The 21,517-nt window shown below is 42.0% G+C and overlaps 1 protein-coding gene across 3 annotated transcripts in view; it reads left to right on the forward strand.

Annotated features, from left to right (window-relative positions):
* The window catches only part of ZNF518B (zinc finger protein 518B), a 65,017-nt gene that overhangs the window by 2,637 nt on the left and 40,863 nt on the right, over positions 1-21,517 (forward strand). Inside the window, exons 2-3 of one of the 3 annotated variants that reach the window (XM_024119483.3) lie at positions 8,167-11,020; positions 11,120-14,911. In XM_024119483.3, the coding sequence (XP_023975251.1) occupies positions 8,342-11,020; positions 11,120-11,590 (3,150 nt within the window). In that variant the 5' untranslated portion in view covers positions 8,167-8,341 and the 3' untranslated portion in view covers positions 11,591-14,911. Of the gene's footprint in view, positions 1-8,166; positions 14,912-20,579; positions 20,638-21,517 lie in introns of those variants that run through there. The other 2 variants (XM_055086142.1, XM_024119482.3) reach the window with 2 other exon arrangements.

Below are 21,517 nucleotides of genomic sequence, written 5' to 3' on the forward strand. Positions count from 1 at the left end.
TAGAAAAGTGCGTGAAGAAACCAAGGCTACATGGGCCCAGCACTTAAACCCAAGTGTCTCGCTTCTGTTGCAGGGCCCTTTGTGCACTGCCTTGCTGCCTCCCAGGGTTCTGAGCGTAGAAGCCTATGCCAGGGCCTGAGGTTGACACCGGCTGGGACTCGGTGCCTGAGAAGAGAAGGAAGAGCCCATGGGACTCTCCGTGCTTTTGACTCAATCAGCAGCTCAGCGGCTCCGGGCAGGCAGTAAGAACAGTGCCCAACTATGACTGCAGTTCACAGCCTCACACAGCAGGGTAGCAGAAAACACAGAATTTAGACTAGATGCCAGCTGACCAACTCCATGACCTTAGAAAAGCCACAGTATCGCCAGATCTTACAAGAAGCAGGTAATTGTAGGTAATTGGTACTTTGAGGAGTAATGGATATAACGTATGAATCTGCCTTCTCACACACCCCTTCCACCTGACTTGGGCCACGGTGCTCCAGGATTGGCAACACAGCCAGCCACTGAGAGCATCCCGATCAGGTCCCTAGTGTAGCATTTACCACTTTACTGAAACCACACGTTTCCCTCTCTCCATCTCCTCATCACACTCCTTAAAGACAGCAGCCTGCGGCGGGTGTCGGGTCAACAGCCCTGGCTCACGCACACTGTACTCACACCATGCCAGGCACAGTTCAGTTTCCGAGAATCTGCACAGTGGTGACTGCCCTTACACACTCCACAGACACCATCAGTGATGATGTTTCCAAGGTCAAATGGCTAATAAGCAAGGGTAGGAGCCAGAGTCTCCCTGCCTGCTCACACCATTACAGTTCAAGGCGGTGGCCTTGCCTCACCTCCAGGCACCCAAGGGTGGATTGGACTGGTATATAAAAGATTGCACAGGAGTGCTGATAATGACTCTGGCCATTCCCCCATATGCTCCTCTCGACCTGTAATGTCCGGTGGTGATTCTCAACCTTGGCTGCACGTTAGAACCACCTGGGAAGCTTTTAAAACTCCCAAAGCCTTCCACCCAACACAGTGGAGGCCAGGCATCCTTAGTTTTAAAGCTCCCCAGGTAAATTCTCTGTGCAGGAGGGTGACTAAACATCATAGGGACCTCTTTAAATAAGTTTAACATCCTGAACATATTATGACAAGTTGATTACCTTAAATCAGCCAAGGTTAAGAATCACTGATTTAGTGGGAGATAATTCTTCTTTATTTAATTATACTTTTTATTAAACTCTTGCTCCATTTCTTCTACAAAATTTTGATTTTAAGGCAAAAGCGGGGGGGGGGGGGCGGAGTACAGAGACACATTTTGTCCTTCATTTTTATCACCTTTAGAGACCTGAAGTTACTAGGTGTGTTTAATAACATAGAATTTTGTAATATTGCTTGTAGTACTACCTTGTTTTTACCTTTTTAAAAAAATGCTAACAAGAGCATATTGCCTCTTAAATTTTTTTCCGTGTATAGAACTGTTAAGTTTTAGACTTTAAAAACTCTAGCACTAGTCATATTCTTTCTTTAGAAATGTTGTCTCTTATTTAAACTATTAAAAAAAACCTATAATAATAACTTCCTTTGTTCTCTGGTGTAGTTCCAGTTCACTGCTCAGCAGTGTCATTCAGTCCCAAGGTAACTCCCTTTGTAGACTGGAGGGTGGGAGAGAAGATACTCACCTCCAAGGTGACTCCCTTTGTAGATTGGAGGGTGGGAGAGAAGATACTCACCTCCAGCCAGAGCACTCAGCCAGAGACCTTTATCTCATTAGGCTCGTTTGTTAAACTAAGATTCTGCTTCTCTGGGATTACTGGACTCTTCAACATTGGAAGAATCTTAAACAGAAATATGTTGACTTATTTGTTGCCAAAACATGTAGTTTGCCTGCCGAGCATAAGTCTACCTGCTAGCTGCATTATACCATTTCCTCACATCAGCCATGTAAATCAGGCACTATTCCCATTTTACAAGTGAGGAAACTCAGGCTCAAAGAGGTTGAGTCCAGAATGACAGGGCTTCTAAGTCAAAAACCTAGGTTTCAAACCTTGCTCCTGAGACCCCAAGGTGATTGCTCTTTTCACTCTATTGCACTTTTCATCTGGAAAACTGAGGAATCAGAACAGGGGCTCTTGTTCAGCCTTCTTGCCTCATTGTGTGCTGCAAGTAATACACTTGGTTTCGGAAGGAAATCTAAGGTCTCAAAGGTGTACATTTGTCAGCAACATTTGGAAGTATTTTTTGCCATCAAGATGGCCATCAGTTTTCAGTTCAGTCATTTCAAGTGCAAGATAGATTAGCAAAAAGAAAATACTTAATTGATGTTTTTCATTGTTTAGATCTATTTACCATTCAGTTCAATTCTGATTCTTTGTAATTGTCTGGAAAAGTTCTTGCTGAGTGAGGCAACCCTTTCTTCTTAAATACTAACTTAACTGGAGAAATGTTGGCAGTTTACATACTTAATGTTGCACTGTTTCACTGATCAGGTATCACTCGTTTACATGCTAATGGTCATTTAGGGGTAGAATGTTTTAAAATTTTGGCTACTAGGAAACGTTAGTTAGACTAGCCTTTGCTCTCTATGGCTAAATAGACAAAAGGAGCAGAGAGAATTTTGGAGTGCATGTGCCACCAGACTGAGTGCTTTGCATGCATGATCCTAGTTTGCTTCTCCTGATTACCCTTTAAGTTTGATGATATTAAAGCCTGTTTCCTTGCCTGACAATAAGTGGAGAGAAATCACTTGCCTAAGGACCCAGCAGATAAGGGACAGAATCAGACTTTGAACGACAGACGGGCCAACTCCATTCGCTCTGCTCCTCGTGCTGGAGCAGCTACTTGCCTGCCGTGGCCGTGCAGATGGTAGAGGCCACAATGCAAAGGTTTCTGGAAGAGCTTCCGAAATTTGCTTCAATGTCCAAAAAGGATGCAGTCAGTCAACTAAAAGTTGCTGAGTTTGCTGGGCATCTCTCCTGAACAAAAGATGTATGTGATGATCCATGTAGCATGCACATGATTTAATTGTCTAGCCACTTTTTTAAAACTTTTCTCATTAACATCTGGTGTGGGGACACATTCATTTGCTACAGGGATAATTCACAGTTCAACTGGGCTCGGAGAGGAAAAGGTCGTCCGGTAACTATCAGTAGATTATATGTAAACCTAAGTTGTAATGAGCACTCTTGTAGTTAAAGCATCTTTTCTATGGTGATTATAATCACCTGTTGGCCCCTTTGCCACTAAAGCAAGGTGGATGGTTTGGCCCCAGAGGTAAATTATCTTTTAGACTGTACAGCCAAGCAACTATAATTAAAATTATAAAATGAGATTCACTGTGTATTCCAGAAAAAGCAATTCCCAGGCAGCAAAGAAGCCTGTATTTTAGCTCCTTGGACTATTTATGTGATAGGCATCATTTCTTCTATTTTCTTCATAAAAAAGGGAGAATAATACTCTTAATAGTTTTATGTGTAAGTAACTTATATAAGCACTTATAGTCACACTGTCACATTTAATCCTCAGGACAACCTTGTGAGGTAGGTACTGTTATTGTCTATTTTACAGGTGAGGATTCAGACAGTTTGCTCCAGGTCAGACATCTAGAAAGCAATGGGACTGGGATTTGAAACCCTGTAATCTGATTCCACGATCTGTAGCTTTAAACACTATTTTACTGCTTATTGCTCTTTAATTCTGTTGAGCACTTGAAGTTTCCGGTATTTAGAAGTCAAATGCTTCCTTTTTAATAAAAACTTACACAACCTTCATGATTTTTATAGCCCGAAATGTCACTGGTTTCTAACAAACTCTGTGTTTTTCTCCATCTGTCCCCATGATAAATTTTTAAGAAACCAGGTCAAGTGAGCTCAGAGTCAGAAGGAAAACCCACCAGTAGTGGATGCTGCCCTTAGGCTTTTTCCCCAGAAAAGACAAGACTCAGTCTAGAGGAAGCACATTTGTCACACATTGTGCCCCTCCTCTTTGTGTGTGGAAGCCGCCTTTGTCTGATGCTGGAGATAATTCTGCGTTAAAAAGCTCACTTTTTGCTGTTTAAAAGCAGACAACTTAACTTTAAGTAGCTATTTTATTATTGTGTCCAGAGTTAATAATACTAAGTATTTTCTGTGTTTTCGAGAACCTTCCTAAATGAACTTTAAAAATGTACGTCTCTAGTTCTAGGAGGTCAGATGCAGAGGTTTTGTAACAGGTGTTGTGAGTGTGGAAGGTAGGTGATCACCGACACTGGTGTTAATCCTGATCGATTAGTGCCCCCAGCACCTGGCACACACCCGGCCCTTTGTCTACAGTGTTTCATGTAATCCTTAGTAATCAGTCCACTGGACAGTAATCTGCCAAGAGGACCCAGCTTCACAGGTGGTTGTACCTGAATGTGAACCAGGTAGAGAAAGGTGTATGGAGGGAACAAGGTCTTGGGAGCCCATTTACTCAGGTGTGCTTAGTGTAGCCTCAGGAGTGTCCAAGTATAAATGCCAACATCAAAGCCATCTGAGTTCTTCTGTGCCACTGCGTCCATTTACCTCTGTCTTGGGGTGCTACATCTGAGATCTTTTTCACCCACAACTAGCTCCACCTGTTGCAGTGGCCAAAGACAACTTTGTCTGCTTGTTTTGAAGAAGCCTGACATCTTAGTCACCTGGATGGAGGGAAGTACCAAGGTAGAAACATGCGTTATTTTGAGGACGGTTTAAATGCCAAGAAGGCACTTTCAAACAGGTGACGTAATTGGGTCATGGCCTAGTGTCTTGCCTCCCCATTAAACTGCATTTGCTAATCACAGCCTCATGCTTCATATTGACACTTGCTTCTGTGGATTCCTAATTCAAAATAACTGCTGAGATGGTTTTGCAGAAGCACCAAGCGGGCTTGGTTAGTTCTCTAGAGAGAACTCTCCTCCAGCAGGATGCTCTCCTCTTCTTGCTAAGGTATGTGATTTTATCATTCAGTCTGAGATTTCAAGTCTTCAGTTCCAGGAGGAATGACACCTCCAAGTTTTAAAAGGATTTGGAGAGAAAATGGCAAAACTGCCTTTTGTGATTTTTTTTTTTAAAAGAGTTGGTAAGCAGGTTGTACCAGGCAAGCAAGTTACTTTCTTTTCTTTCCTCCCCCTCTTTCTTTTTACCTCCCTCCCTCTTTCCCTTCTTACCTCTTCTTCTCTTCCTTCTTTTCCTCTTCTTCTTCCTCTTCTCTTCTTCTCCCTCAGGATTATGAGGCTGGTAGATCAGATATGTACATATCGGCTGATACGCACCTCTTGTGAACAGAATTGAGACAGGAAAGGAGCAGATTAATGACTGGTCTATCAGGGATTAAGTTGTTTGTAGCTCCAAGGTCAGGATATAAGGAAGTTACAAGAAGGTTGGTTTCAGTTTTATTTAAGGGTAAATTCTGGACAGTGATAACTATGTGAAAATAAAATTAGCTGCCCGAAGAGAGAAGGAGTTTGGCTCATGGTGGTGTTAGAGCATCAACTGCATGACCAACTGGTGAAGATGTTTTAAAGGATTGAAATGTTGCTGGAAGTTTGAACCAGTGATTTCTGATGCTGGCTTTTTGTCAGAATTATATGGAATGCTTTTACAAACCATAAATGTCTCTTCTCCTTCCCTCTCCCACTAAGATTTAGATTCATGAGCTTTGGGATGAAGCCCAAGAATGTCTATTTTAGCTCTGATTCTGCAGCTCCTCCAGGTTCAGAAACCACTGGACCAGATCCCCTTAAAGCCTCTTTTCAGCCTCTGCATTCCTTGGGCCAGTGGTTTTCTTAGGCTCCGGTTGCAGCCATTGCTTCCTCTGTTTTAGCAGGATGGAGATGCCAACTTGAACATGTTGACAATAGTAGCATTTCTAGATGATAAAAAGTCTGCAACTTCAGGGCTAAGCATTCATCTATGTGAGCATAGATGAGTGAGCAGATACAAATGGGTGGCTGGCTTGAGGTCACTTCATTAGTGCAGAAGTTCTGGGTATCACTTCTGTCTCCTTTCACTAAAGCCAGTTTACAAATCCACAAAGTGAAGTGCGTCAGCTTCTCCCAGTGACTCCTTTGAAAGCTCTGCCTGCTGTATATGTACCAGGAGTGCAGAGGAAAATGACCGTCCTTGTCTTTGCCCATGCCTGTCAGTTTGCAGTTTGAGGCATCCACGTGTCCTGTCCTGTGCACAGTCCCCTTGCATAGGTGTGTGTTTGAACATTGAGAGGATAGGTTTGCACCTTGCAACCCCACAGGCCTCTGCCTGCTTGGTGTGTATTACATACATACTTGGGGTGGGGCAAGTCTGACTGCATCCCTAGATGCTTGATTGCATGCTGGGAGTTGTTTTTGAAAGCAGGCAACTGTGTTTTGCAAAAGCAAAATAGGAAAAGATACTACTGCAAAAGAAAATAAAGATTGTCATCGATGTGGTACGTTCTTACGGTGCTTTCCAAAAATGTTTTTAATGGCAGGTTGTATGCTAGATCTGGATACGCAATAATTGTTTCCCTCCACCCCACAGCAAGACCTTCTGCTCCCCCCAGGTCGGCCTTTCAGACTCACTCTGTACAGCTCTTGGCCTATTAGCGGGTGCCAGAAGGAAGCTGCTAATTCCCATTCGTATCGCTGCCCATCATTGAACAAGCACTTACTGAGGCCTCTGTGCGCCTCTTGACGTTCAGGGAAGTGCTATAAAATTTTAAAAGTGTTGTCTTGTATTCTTTAGCGTTTTAGTCATCATGGCAGGACTGTGGAAGAGGTTGGATAAGTATCCGTTAATTCTGATTACCAGATGAAAAAAATTGAGGCTCAACAGGTTTAAAGTGGTTTTTTTAAGGTCATAAAAGAAACGCTATTAGCAGGTCCCAAACTGGAATGGTTTTTGTTTAGTTCTGTGTATTCTGAAGAAAGAATGTGTAGTTACAGATAATTACCTATTTTTATGTAAAAATCACTGCATTACACATATTGTGGTATTGGCTCTAGAAAACAGGAGCTGCATTCCAGGCCGCCTTCCTCTCTCCCCTGTGTCCTTGCTGCCATGGTTTCGCCCTCTGCGACTCCGGTCCCTGTAGCAGCCGGAGGCAGTGGCTGGAATATAGATCAGATCATGTCATGTTCTGTTGCTGCTCCAGTCTCTCCCCGGGTCTCTTCCTCACGTGGGGAGAAGCCACATCCTTATGCACCATAGATCTTCCCCTGACCAGTACCCTCCGCCCTTTCTTGCTCATTGCCCCCCAGCCTCAGCCTCCTTGCTGTGGCTCAAGTGCTCCAGGCCCACTTCCCACAGAGCTTCCCCCTCCCTCAGCTTGAAACGCCCTCCTCCCAGGCTGCCCCGAGGTCTCTGCTCCAACATCAGCTTCTCTTGAGGCCTTTCCTGACTCTCCACGACCCAGCCCTACGACTTCATCACATAGTTACCCCCTGTCCCCCTTGCCTGGCTTTATGGTTTGTCTTCCCCAGTCACTTGCCACCATCTGCCAAATAAATATACAGTTTGTCTCCCCTCTCTGTACCATTGTGAGGGGAGGGACGGATTTGCTTCTGGTCACTGCCCTGTAGCGCCTAGAACAGTGCCTGACACCTGATAGATGCTCAGTAAGATGTTGAAGGAATAAGTATTTGTCTACCTAGTATTGTCAGGATAGTATTGTCTTCTTACCACTTGTGAAAGCAAATGGGGCACATGAGAGAGAGAGTTGGGATCCACCCTGTAACATAGAAACAAATGGACACCTGAGCCGGAGCCCTGGCTCTACCACTGGTTAACTTGTGTGTTTAGAAACTAAAATGCCAGCCTCCTAAGGTTTTAGCGAGGCTGTTATGAAATTATACCTGTGAAACTGCTAGAATGCTCTCAGTGACACTTAAAAATAACTCACTCAGCAAAGGCTATTCTGAATGACTGCCATGATTACCCTGGTATATCTATGTTTATGGTTGGCCTAAAGTGATGACTTTTAGGGGGGTGGAGTTTGAAAATGTTTTCAGTTTAGGCTGGTTATTTGCCAGTTCTGTTGTACTGTGTATCACTGTCGACATGTGTTTCAAGATAGTAGGTCAAGATTTAGCATAAAATCCCCAAAGTCATTGAAATATAGGGTAAATTTGGAAATACGTTAGCTAAACCTTAAGTTCATGTATTAATGATGCTTTGTGATATCTTTTTTCCCCTTTAGTGTTGCCTGGAATATCAGAGAATTGGAAACAGTCATATTTTGGGATCATGACCTACTGTGGTGGTTTATGAAAAATGATAATACGTTCCTGGGAAGCCAGCTACAAAGTATACCGAAGGATGCTTCCTAAGAGTTTTATCATGTCTTTCTGGATTTCAATGGCCTCTTTTTAGAAATGCAAATGAAGAAGATGAAGGATAGTGGACAGCAGTTATGGACTACACAAGTGGATGAGGGACACAATTCCTTGACCATGTCGCTCAAACAGCCTAATGCTAATCGAGCGACCCGCCCAGATAGACAAGAAGCTCAGACTCTTTTTTATCAAGTCTCCGAGGCAGAGGCTGCCACGATGACCGTTGCTACATGTGTAAAGTGTAAAAGTGTGTACAAGATCCCGCTTCAGGATCTGAAAAAGGATACTGGGCAAAACCAAAAGGAGGACAAATATGTTTGCTTCACATGCAGCCTAGGTGTGGCCCCTCCCCATTTCCATTTTGTGAACAATAATCACAGTGCTACTCACATAGGAAATAAACCGGAAACCATCTCAAGTTCTGTCAATAACAAATTTAAGGTAAGGAACTTTAAGCCAGGCAAATACTATTGTGATAAATGTCGATTTTCCACGAAGGACCCTCTGCAGTACAAAAAGCACACACTTCAACATGAAGAGATTAAATTCATTTGTTCTCACTGCAGCTACATTTCCTACACTAAAGGGGAGTTTCAGAGGCACTTGGTGAAACACACAGGCATTTTCCCTTATCAATGTGAGTATTGTGACTATGGTGCTATTAGAAATGACTACATTGTCAAACACAGGAAGAGAGTCCACGAGAAAGCTGGTGGAAAACGGCTGCCCAAAACCATTGCCAAGCTGGAGCCAAAAAGAATCAGTGCATCCAAGCAAAACCCAGAGCTTTTAAAAGCTTCCAGTCCAAGGACTGCGTTTCAAAATAAGTTGTCAGATCAACTTTCAAGGTTCTCCCTCCATTCAAATAAAGACAGAATGCACAACATAATGTTATTACCTGAATCAGAGGAGTACCAAAAAGATGTCGTGTGCATTCCAAATAAAGTGACGCTGTCAGAGCCCAATGAAGTCAACCCGTTTGAGAACAAAAGTGTGGAGGTGGAAGTGTTATCCCCTGCAAAAGAGCCTGTTCAGCCGGGAATGCCATTAACGGTTGTGGCACCAGCGGAACTAATCGTCCCTGCAAACTGTTTAGCCCAGTTGATAGATGTGAAGGTTGTCAATGGAACACAGCAGCTTGTGCTGAAACTGTTTCCTCTGGAAGAAAGTAATTGCCTTGCCACTGGTGGGGGTGATGGAGGTAATTCTGAACATGTGACTAAAGAGAAAGATTCAAGGGAACAGGAAAAAATGGCTTCTGCAGAACAAACAAAGTCACTAATGATCGAAGGGAATGTTGGAAAACTTGCAGGCATCGATAATCTTCAATCATCAGTTCAGAAACAACTTAAAAACGTGAAATGGGTAAGGTCTTATGACTTTTTCACCTCAAATTCTAGCGTGCGCAGTGGTGGAGAATCCTTTCTCAACCCTGATAGAGTTGAGGGTTTGCAGAAAAAAGGTTATACATATCCACAAAGAACTGCTCTTCCTTCCATTGCCTTAAAAGGTCATGCTCCATCATCTCTAATAAAAAATGGTATTTTAAGTGGTCTTGGAACGACGTCAAACTCTTTTCCATATAAAGCTGCCGTTTCTTTTACTGAAGATGGAAGAAATTTACACAGTGACTCACAGCAGTTATTTCCTCTTGCTGCATCGCCTGCAACCATTTCCTTCTCTGGAGAAAAGGACTCACTGCCCCTAAGTAAAAAGGACATGGAATCTAGAAATGAGATCAGTTTTCCTGTAAAAATGGTTCCCCCTAATAGGAAGCTGAAAGATAACCAGACACAGGAACACAAGGCAGTTTCAAATACCGGCCAGATTTCCTCTCAACATAGAGGTGAGTATTTACACATAAACATAACGGGAGAAGATGGAATCAGATCTCAGCAGTCTGGGGATAAACCTTTGGAATTAAAGAATTCTGAAAAGACTAATGACTCCTTCGAAGGCCCAGTCATCTCATCAGTGTTTTCTCTGAGCTCTGGATCTGAAAACGTCCCTGAGGGCGTTAAGTGGAATAGTTCAACGTCCAAAATCAGGTCAATTGAACTGTTGCGCAGAAAGATAGCCCAGTTAATTGAATCCTGTGGCAAGCCTTCATCTTTGGCTGCAAGTAATGCACATCGTCGTTCTGTAGGGAAGGCACCTAAGGTCACTTCGAAAGCTGCCTGTGAAGGTATTCAGGAAATTAACATGTCATTTACCAGCACTGGCTATTCCACCGGTACTCTCCCGAAACCTCAGGATGACGTTGGTATTAATGGACAGTTTACTCATCAGCAGATATATCCACATCTTGTAGAAGGCAGCAGTGGGAAAAGCGAAAGAGGAGTAGCCAGGAAGCCACATTTGGCTCCTCCAGTATTGATCCCGAAGGGGGCTGTGCTGAGGGTTCTTAATTCCTCTGAGAATTCCCACATTATAGAGGCTACATGTGAAGCACCTGTCAGCATCCCCTGCAGTGAGACACAGTTAATAAAACCCATTCCGTTCTGCCCAGTGAAACAGACAGACTTGGACTTACAGTCTTCGACAAGTGAAAGTGGGCCAGTAGACATGTCCCAGAATCATGATCTATCTCTTTGGGCTAAATCAAGAAAAGAGAGTGCTAATTGTAGCACCATGCTTAAAAAAACTGGACTCCTGCATGGACAGCAAGGAAGTGGTGAAATGAGTAAGCAAGGGAGACTGTTTTCCAGAAGTCTTCCTGTAAGTAAAAATAAAACCAAACAAGTCAACTCATCCAAGAAGAAAAGCAAAATTCAGGCTGATCCCAGCCGCTGTTTCAAGGATCCTTCCATTTTTCAGGTTGCAAGACAACTTCGACTGATAGCAGCTAAACCAGACCAGTTGATCAAATGCCCCCGTCGGAACCAGCCTGTCATCGTGTTAAACCATCCTGATGTCGACTCTCCAGAAGTATCCAATGTGATGAAGGTAATAAACAAGTACAAAGGCAACGTCCTCAAAGTGGTCCTATCAGAGAGGACTAGGTGTCAGTTAGGCATCAGGCGGCAGCATGTCCGGCTGACCTACCAGAATGTGGAGGAAGCCAATCAGATAAAAAGGCAAATGATGTTGAAAATGAAACTTAAAAAAGTTCATAAAAACAACTACCAGGTGGTGGATTCCTTGCCCGATGACTCATCACAGTGTATATTTAAGTGCTGGTTTTGTGGACGGCTCTACGAAGACCAGGAAGAGTGGATGAGTCATGGCCAACGGCATTTAATAGAAGCAACTAGAGACTGGGATGTTCTTTCTTCCAAGGGCAAATAAGTGAAAAATTGGTCTTGGAAGCAAATTGTTTTTCTTATGTTTAATTGATTCTGGTTTGGTTTGTTTGGTTTTGTGTCCCTCCCTGACTCTGTAGGATAATACAGACTGCAGGGATGGGAAGTTGGTTCAGTCTTCAGGTCTTCCTGGGAATGTGGAGAGGGTGGCGTCTGAGCCTGGTGACTGGACGTCAGAAGGTGTCTGTGGCCCCCGAGGAAGTGCACACAGATTCACGTGTATGCATTTGTCTGGGGCGAAGGGAAACTTTGAACAGATTTTCAGTGGGATCTGAGACTTCCCTTTGGTCAGCAGCCTTTTTCTGCGTAGATAAAAATCATTTCTAATCCATTCAGAGGGGCAAGTTTAGAGTGTTTTACACATGCTCTTTATATAACAAAATGCTACTGAAGAATTAAACCCAGGTCTTGGTGTACACATCCACTTTTTTTTTTTTTTTTGCATTAACTCATCTTCTGAATATTTGGTACATAATGGAAAGTATATTTTCTACTTTGTTGGTTATCTTAAGTTTGGTTATAGAAAAGTGGCCCTTCTTTTAAATCCCTCACCCACTCTGCAGTGTTGCTAAGTGGTCTCTATAGCACAGAGGGTTGGGCTTTTGTTGACACTTTTAAAGAATAATTCCAAAGGTTGGCCTGAATTTACTACAACAGCAGGTGTTGTTAGGGAAAGAAAGGAACATTTTCAGGCTTTTGCTTTCTTTTTAAATACCTTGATTTATGACAGTTGGGGAGGGAATGTGCCTTTTTGGGGGGAATAAAAAGGAGAAGAAAGGGTCACAGAGGGAGAATATCTAAAATTATCTCCTGTTTGCCCTTACCACTCCCAGAAAAGTCAAGTAAGTCATCAATTTAAAATGTGAATGAACAGGCTTCTTTCAACAGAGATAAAGTTTGGGGAGACAAATCAAGATAGATAGGATTGTGACGAAAGTTGTAGCTTTAATGAGACTATCAGTTTTCATTTGGGAACTCATCGCAGACCACGGGTGGAACCTGCACACTGTTTTCTTTCTTCCTCCATCACCAGTGGATCACAGACACTGTCCCCCACCCCTGCCAGGTCTTATCCTGCTCTCCCTTGGTGGGTTTTCTGAACAGGTCCTCCTGTGAAATGACATAGCATCCCTGCTCACCTGTCCCTTTCCCTTGCTTGAGGCCCCTTAAGGTTTTCCCTGATGAAAATACTAAAAACAGGCAAGAATCTACAAAATGAACACCTCCCACCACCTCTGTTAAGCTTACAGGAACACTGTCCCTGGTTTTCATCAGTGGTAACAACCTGCTTCTAATTTATCTCAGCCACAGTCAGGCTTTCCTTGTTGCTCACCTTCCCTGGGAAGCAGCTCTGAGAACACTCCAGCTACCCCTCCACCAGCAGGAGTCAGGACTGGTGCTGGGCTCCACAGCACCTGTGTGTGCACTAGAAAAAAGCCCACCCTCTGCACCATTGCAGCTGCTTGGGCAGATGGATGGCTTGACAAGAGCAGCTCAGGCTGGATTCTAGTCCTCACTTGCCCACCCAGCGGGGAACCGACCATAATGCAGAGCGCACACAGCACAGCCACAAGGCGGCCCCAACTCACGTGTTTTCCTCCCTTTTAAAGACTCCTTCCTTAGGGAATTGAGGGCAGCGAATGAAACCTGGGGGCTGTTACATCTGAGAAAGGCATGAGTGAGATTTCTGTTGTGTTGGGTAGTCAGTTAAGAGACTTCCTGATTTTTCTTTCCACGTGGGAAAGTCTTAGCTTATCCTCTGATACATCAGATTGTAATTCTTTGTAGTTGGTTCTCATTACAGATATTCAACATGGCTTGTGTATAGTTTAATACATAATCATTAAGTTGATTAATTGGTTAGTTTTTATTGAAATTTAAAACTTGGGTTTTTTTAATATGTGTATATATGTGTGTACACATATATTTTTTACCATATGAAAACTTGCAGTAGCTAATTTTCTGATTTCCTATTTTATAATGAAGCTATGTGGTCTGGAAAAATATAAAACATTTTATATTCTAGAAATAATTTATTTTGGAAGTACATTTTTATAATGGTCTGATCTCATTTTTAGAAAGTGAAAGCACAGTAAGTGATGGGTCTGATTTATATGAACAAATGGGAGTAGAAACCCCGGTGGATCATTGCAGTACAGTGTTTAGTCCCGGTGCATTTCTAGTTGGTGCTTTTTGGGAAATGGATTGTGTGTACCACTTCAGTACATAAAGGAGAGCATTCTTAAGTTTTATCCATGCATAGATCTGTTATTCCCTCCCCACCCCAGCCCCCATCATGAAAGAAGGCTCTTAAGGTGCTGAGAGGCGAAGAAAAGGCTGTGCTTTATTATTTTTCTCCTTCTATACCTCACTGCTTAGTAGCATCTTTCCTGAAAGGCTAGACCATGACCTTTCAGGAAAGATAACCATGAATCAGGTCAGAGTGTTAAGTGTCAACATGAAACCTTGACACTTTGCAGCATCAACTGTTTCTCAAGTATTACCTAAAACTCAGCTTATGTACTTGTACAGAGCAAAATTTAGTGAGTAGAATATGTAGCTAGGCTTTTCGAGATTTCCAGAACTACAGTACTTTAAGGAATTCGGAGGGCTCCTGGAAGTCATAAAAAAAATGAGAAAGCAAAAAATGGCTGTCTTCCCTATATAAAGAACTTTAGAAAATAGCTTGTTAACATGTAGCTTAATGTCATGAAACGAACAAAATTGGAGAAGGTAGGGGCAGAACTGTGTTGAGTATTTGTCTACTCTTTCTTACCTTGATTTTGAAGGGTCTCTACTCAGTAAATGTTACTCATAGTACTTACTACTAAAATCATTTCTAACTTATTTTTAAAAATAGGTTTTCTTTGGGGGATCAGAAATGAGACAACCTTGTTATATTTATGATACGACAGTGAAAAATTTTTTTAAAAGTATACTCAAATAGATTCTATTTTACTCAAATTTTTATTTCCAGTCCAAAACACTTTGTGAGCCCCTCTCATGGGCCAAGTGCTCTTGGTTGAGCTAAACTGAACACGATGTATTAACCCTCCAAAGTTCCATCCCTCTTTCTTAAGCCACCCCAGAAAATGAAGACGTGATGCCACTCAGCCTTTGGAATAATTTTTGAATCTGTTAACGTCAGTATGAGCAGAAAACAAAACATTGCGTAACATGTTTTAAGCATTATTAAAAAGTCCTGCATTAACAGTTTGTGTGTCTGCTGCTCTGATTTTGAAACACGTATGTATATAGATAGAGAAGTTGGCATAAATTTTGTTAAATAAAGCAAGTATAAAATTTTCTCTGTTCTTTCATTTCAACTGTTAAGCAAGTTGGCTATTAATTACACAGCCTGTCTTGTGTGATATAGTTCTGAACCACATAAAGCCATCATTCTACATAATACAGGTGCTTTGAATTCCATAAAGGTATATTTTGAATTTGATGCACTGCTGGTTAACTAAGCATACCCTGAAATGAGGCCAGGTAACTTTGTTTTGCTTTGGCTTACATTGACAAGAGATGCTGGTTTGGGCAGCAGTGGCAGTTTTCATGCCATGGCCAGTGTCCTCATCAGAGAATGTGTGTGGGTCCTGCCCTCCATGTGTAGCCTCTCAACTAAGTGGGGCTTGGGTGGAAGAGTTCCCAAGTAGTCAGTGAGCCTGCTGGGCCATTTGAGTGTAATTGCATGGCTGATGCCATCTATCCAAATACCATTGATTATTTAAATCTGATTCTACACATACTTCGGAAGAAAGAGTATGAGGATATTTGGAGAGGGGCATTCAGTCCCTCATCTCATTCCCAGCACCCAAGGAGTCCAAACAAGAAGAGACTTAGACTTAAAGCTGAATATTGGCAAACCCTAAGGAAAAGATAAAGAGGAGATGATAGGAATTGCTGAAATTCACCAATTTGGCTTATTCAGTATCTGAGTTGAGATGAGTCATCATCTAATCCTATAGATCTAGTCTAACAACTTGTCACCTTTGGCTGGTTATTTAGGGGAGTAGCAATCAGAGAAGAAGGCAGCAGAAGCCTGAAGGGGGATTTGTATCGGCCTGGACTTCAGGGCTGGCTATAGTGTGACTAGAATAAGGGAGGGGCAGAAACTGACTTCAAGGCCAAAGAGTTGGGAAATGGCAGTCACTAATCCACCTTTTATCGTTAAGAAAACTTAAAGCTCGGAAAGGTTAACAACACCTGATTCACCAGGTTTACATGAAGATGAGTAAAGTAATGGATAGGACCGTGTTTGGGCAGGAAGCACTGATACCCTTTGTGTCTGTAAAGCTCTTTGTTTTACAATATATAGAGCCTCTTCTTGCCACAGGTGAGGCTCAGCATGCATTGCTTTCCTAAGGTTCCCAACGTGTATCAGGCATATTCGTTGGGATGAGATACCGTATTTGGAGTTAGTCTCAAAGCAGTGCTGTCCAATAGAAATAATATCCATATATGTAATCTTGACTTCCTAGTAGCCACATTTAAAAGAGTAAAAAGAGCAGATGAGATCAAATGTTTTATTTGACCCAATACATCTAAAATATTATTTAAGCATTTTTCAGTCTCAACATAAAATCTTGATATTTTCTCTAAAAGTGAGTGTGTATATATATTTTATATATATATATATATATATATATATATACACACACACACACTTTTTTAAAGTCTTCAGAAATCTGGTATATATTTTAAACTTAAAGCATGTTTCAATTCTGATGCTAAATTTTCAGTTAAAATGAGATGTAGCCCTACCAAAACACTTAAGTTGTGTTCGGTGGAAAGAATTTACACTGCCTCAGTTTTTTAAATTAAATTAGAAATTCAGGGAATTCCCTGGCGGTCCAGTGCTTAGGATTCTGTGCTTCTGCTGCAGGGGGGAATGGGTTCAATCCCAAGTCGGGGAACTAAGATCCCACAAGCTGCGTGGCGAGGCCAAAAAAATAATTTTTTTTAATAAATTAAAAATTCAGTTCTTCAGTCACCCTAGCCACTGTTCGAATGTTCATTTACCCATATGTGCCTAGTGTTTATTGAATAGGACAGGACAAGGGAAAACATACTGTATTGTAAATATTAGCCTACTTGTCTGGTTTTCTTGATCAGAGGGATCAGATTTCATTTATGTGTCTCTAAAACTAGGGTAGGACTTCCCTGGTGGCTCAGTGGTTAAGAATCCTCCTGCCAGTGCAGGGGACACAGGTTCCATCCCTGGTCTGGGAAGATCCCACATGCCACAGAGCTGCTAAGCCCGTGTGTCACAGCTACTGAGCCTGCGCTCTAGAGCCCGTAAGCCACAACTACTGAGCCCACGTGCCACAACTACTGAAGCCCGCACGCCTAGAGCCCGTGCACCGCAACAAGAGAAGCCACCGCAATGAGAAGCCTGCACACTGCAACTACAGAAAGCCCGTGCACGGCAACGAAGACCAAATGCAGCAATCAATCAATCAATCTATAAAATAAATAAAACTAGGGTAGGCCAGGCTAGGTTTCACTCACATTTAGGGAATGCCAGTTCCGTGCCAGGTTCTGTATTAACGCCCAGCAAGCAGTTTGATTTCTAGATCTATCTATACCTTAAAGAAATGGTTGCACATGTGACTTTTTGAGGTTATTATTTACTTTGCAACCTTAGTTGGTCAACCAAACAAATGTTTATTTCTCATTCACACTGTATCCACAGTCTGTCAGGGACCCAGTCTGCTGGAGGGGCCTCTCTTGTAGCTGCACCATCTGAACCACTTGGGCTTCTCCATCACCATGACAGGGAAAAAACAGGAGAGGGTCTTGCATGGGTGGAAAACAAGGCACAACACTTCCCCTCATAACCCACTGCCCAGAAGTGGTCACACAACCTTCCAAAGGGGCTATGCAGCCCCACTGTGCACAGAAGAAAAGAATAGCCTATCAACTACTGATGATTTCTGACCCGCCGGATTGTAGGGTGGGTGCTGGAGGCGTGTGAAGGGCAGCTGCTTAAGTGGAAAGCAACCTGCCAATCTGATGGTTGTGAAATGGTAACAGTCTGCTAAGAGTTGGTGAAGGTACGGAGAAACAGGAACCTCAACATACTATTTGGCAATATCTAAACTTGAAAAAGCAGTGTATTGCTTTTGTTTGCATTTCCCTGATTCCTAGTGAGATAGTATACTTGTGCAAATGTTTATTGGACGTTTTTATTTTCCATGTATGAACTGCTGGTATTTCTTAACATTGAACTATTTATTTTAAACTTTTAAAAGAAAATATAGACACTCCTAAAAATCCATAAAGAAAAAAAAAAAGGTTTCCTTTAGGTTTGGTGCTTCTCATGCTTTATTTTAGAAATCCTTCCTTACCTTGAAGTCAAAAAGATAGTCCTCCCTACCTTGAGGTCAAAAAGATAATAAATTTAATATTAAAAATAAACTTCCATACAATAGTGGACATAATAATAAAATACAAGCTGTCAGTTATAGAGTTTGTAAAAATCTTTTTCAAAAGGATCTAGGTCCAATTTTTTTTATATGAAACAATATCTGAGTCACATTAGATTCAGATATTCAGAAAAGTCAGTTCCAGGTGAATTACTAACTCAGTCATCCTAACACCCATTATTGGGAGTCTATGCTTGTCTCCCTGTGTGTAACACTCCCTCCATATATGCAGGTTCCATATCTGTGTGTTCCTATGGCGGGGTCTCTGTGCTGCTGCATTACACTGTTTCTTGTGATCTTCAAAGTTAATTCTAATGAGACGGTTTACCATTGACAGAGGTATATACAAAATGAGAGGACTCTTCCTAGAAGATATTCTAAGGCTATTCTTGAGTCTTTGTTATTTCATGTGCATTTTTAAATCAGCCCACCAATCCCTGTCGAGATTTTGATTGGAAAAGCATGGATCTTATAGACGCATTTGAGGAAAATTGGCATCAGTGGTAACATGTGACTACAATTTAGTCTGATAATTGGTTTGAAAATGTAATAGAAATAAAGTTGTGCCGGACAATAATGTTTTATCCTTTATTCCCTTTCATTTGGAGAAAAGTTCTCAGTCACAGTAACAATAAGAACTATAGTTTGCATAATCAGCCGTGAAGGAGGAAGAAAGAAAGAGAATTCTAAGAGTTTAGCAAAATTGCCAAGTGCAAATTCAATATTTTAAAAATCAGTTGGGTTCCTATACATCAGCCATGGAAGTAGCTCTAATAGGAATGCTCCTCTCACCTCTTCTATTCAACAGTCTAAGAAAAGTCCTAACCAACGTAATAAGAAACTAAAAATTAAGATTGAGATCCTTGTATTTTCTACATAAACAATAGATTGAAGCTTAAAAGAAAGACGTGGGAAGAGACAAAAGTTCTTTAGAGTTTCAACATTCCATTTAAAACATAATTTTTGCCTTAGGTTTTTGGAAGGTACATTTTATCAGCTTAAGGCAATTCCCTTCTAACCCTAGGGTTTTTTTCCAAAACTAAATTTATATAACATGTTTGAGTTAATTTTTTCTTTAAAATCCTAATGTCGTGTATTACATTTTTCTCATGTTAAATCTTCCTCGTATCCCTGGGATTCTATATACTTGTATATACTGCTGAGTTTACAGATTTAATATTAGAAGCATTATATGAGTGATACTGGTCTGTAATTTCCTCTACAATTACTGTCCTTATACCATTTTAACTATTATAAAATGGGTTGCGCCAATTTCCCTATTTCTCCATTTGATGCAGATTGTTTCAGAGGAGAGAGATCAGTTGGTCCTTGAAGTGTTAAGCCATCTCACCAGTTAAAACATCTTGGACAGGCATCTTTAGCAGAGAAGGAAAACATGGATGGGAGAGGAGAAGTTTGGAAAGTCTCAATACTGACTTGATTTCTGTAATGATTATACGCTTTTTCAGGTTTTCCATTTCTTATTAAGTTGACTGTGTTTCTGTTTAATTCCATATTCCTAGAAAAACATAAACAGTCATGTCCTTTTGATGTTTACATGCAAGTAGAATGATGCATCTTATATTATAACATGGGACACATAAATCCATGTGCCATTGGGTACAAAAAGTACATTCCCCATTTACTGAATGATTTAACAGAGGTGGTAAAGTCAATCACTTGAGAAGGTGTGCATTAAACTGTTCTAAAATGATTTCATTCAGTTCATGAATGGAGCCCATAAAACCTCAAAAAGCAAGGTTTTATTCATCCTGGCCATGCTTGAGGACATGTCTTTATATGGGTTGAGAACAGAGCTAGAAAGGAAATGGTGCTTTTCGGGGAATGAACCTTCGCCAAGTTGTAGGGGACAGTCACTGTGCTGCTGTGGTTAAAGTGTTCCATGTCTTCAGATGTTTCTCATGGCAGTGGTCATTCATTTTTCACAGTCCCAGTGCCTGATATTATCCAGGCTCAACCCACTGGCAGTACTGTGGCTTGCCTAATCTAGACTGTATTTGGAATATGCTCACCTTTAGGGGACCTAGGGTCCCAGACAAAAAGCCTATTATACAAAAGAGTTGGCTGATAGCAATACCAAGCCTATACTAGTTGGAATAATTGGATAACAAACTCAAATTTGTAGTGGTTTAAATTCAGCAAAGATATATGTATCCTCATGTGAAGTCCACTGCAGGTTGGGCAGCATTCCCGCCCACCTTACCTTGGGGACCATATGTTTCAGATGGCAGAGTACAAAATAGAGAGAGGGGTAGAGGAGAGAGGGCTGGCTCTCAATTGCCTCAGCTAGGAGGTGACACATGCCATGTCCCCAGGGGTCCATTGGGTGGAATTAGTTCAACAGCTTCACCTAACTGCAAGGGAGATTAGGAAATATCGGGGAGCGCCTGGAATATCTGGTAAGCAACAATTTACCACGATAACTGTGTGACTTTGAGCAAGTAACTCAAACTCTCTGTGCATCAATGCATAGAGCATTAGCCCCAATTTTACAGCCTAAACTAACATATTTTATACTTGCAGGATTATTATGAGAATTCAAGCACCCAGCGTGGTGTCTCAGATACACGTGTTTAATTCAGTAAGTATTTATGTACTAATCTGTTAAACGTCTTTTCTGGGGAAGACACACGTGATCCTGATTATCACAGTGACTATCAGAGCAAGATTCTTGCCCTCACATTGCCTAAAACTTAACTACTCAAACTCTGGTCCATGGACAAATAGCACCCGCATCACTTGATATCTTGTAAGGGCTACGGAATCTCTGGTACCATCCCTGACCTCCTGAATCAGAGTCTGCAAGTCCCTGGGTGACTTATGCCTACGACAGTCTGAGAAGCACTGGTCTAGAACACTGCCCCTTCATCTCTCCTTTCACCCAGCTCATTGTTTCCTTTTTCAAGAACACCTGCTCTGATTCTCTCATCAATCACACCCCCATCCGAGGTTAGAGATTAGGCGTTGCCATGGCATTGCTACTGCTCTTCGAATATGAAAGAGGGAAAAGTGCCCACGGTCCAGCGTGGGAGAGACTTCCTCCACATTATCAGAGAAGGCAGCATATGCAGGGTTATAATTAATGGTAATATGAACCAGGGGTGAAGGGGACGGAGGAGCCAGCAGGGAGGAAGACAGTGGGGCGTTAAAGGAGAGTGTCCTTAGGCTGGACGAGCTGGGCCGTGAGTCACAGAGAGAAATTCAGGTTGCAAAGAGGTGACCCACGATGCTGCTGTGGTCCAGTTGGTTAAGAGCTTGCTCAGGACTCATCTCCTGAAAGCTGACCGCCTGCTCACTGTGCCGTCAACTTATGGCTGGTGTACAGGCTAGCTGTGACTGAGGGCAAGACTTCTCAGGGCCTGGTGAATAGTAAGCTTGTGATTTGAACTCTGTAGTTTGGTATACCGTGCATACAAATCAAAAAGGACCTCACTAAAATACAGAATCTTACACAGCATGTC

This window comes from Physeter macrocephalus, chromosome 7 (genome assembly GCF_002837175.3).
Source record: "Physeter macrocephalus isolate SW-GA chromosome 7, ASM283717v5, whole genome shotgun sequence".
Lineage (NCBI taxonomy): Eukaryota > Metazoa > Chordata > Mammalia > Artiodactyla > Physeteridae > Physeter > Physeter macrocephalus.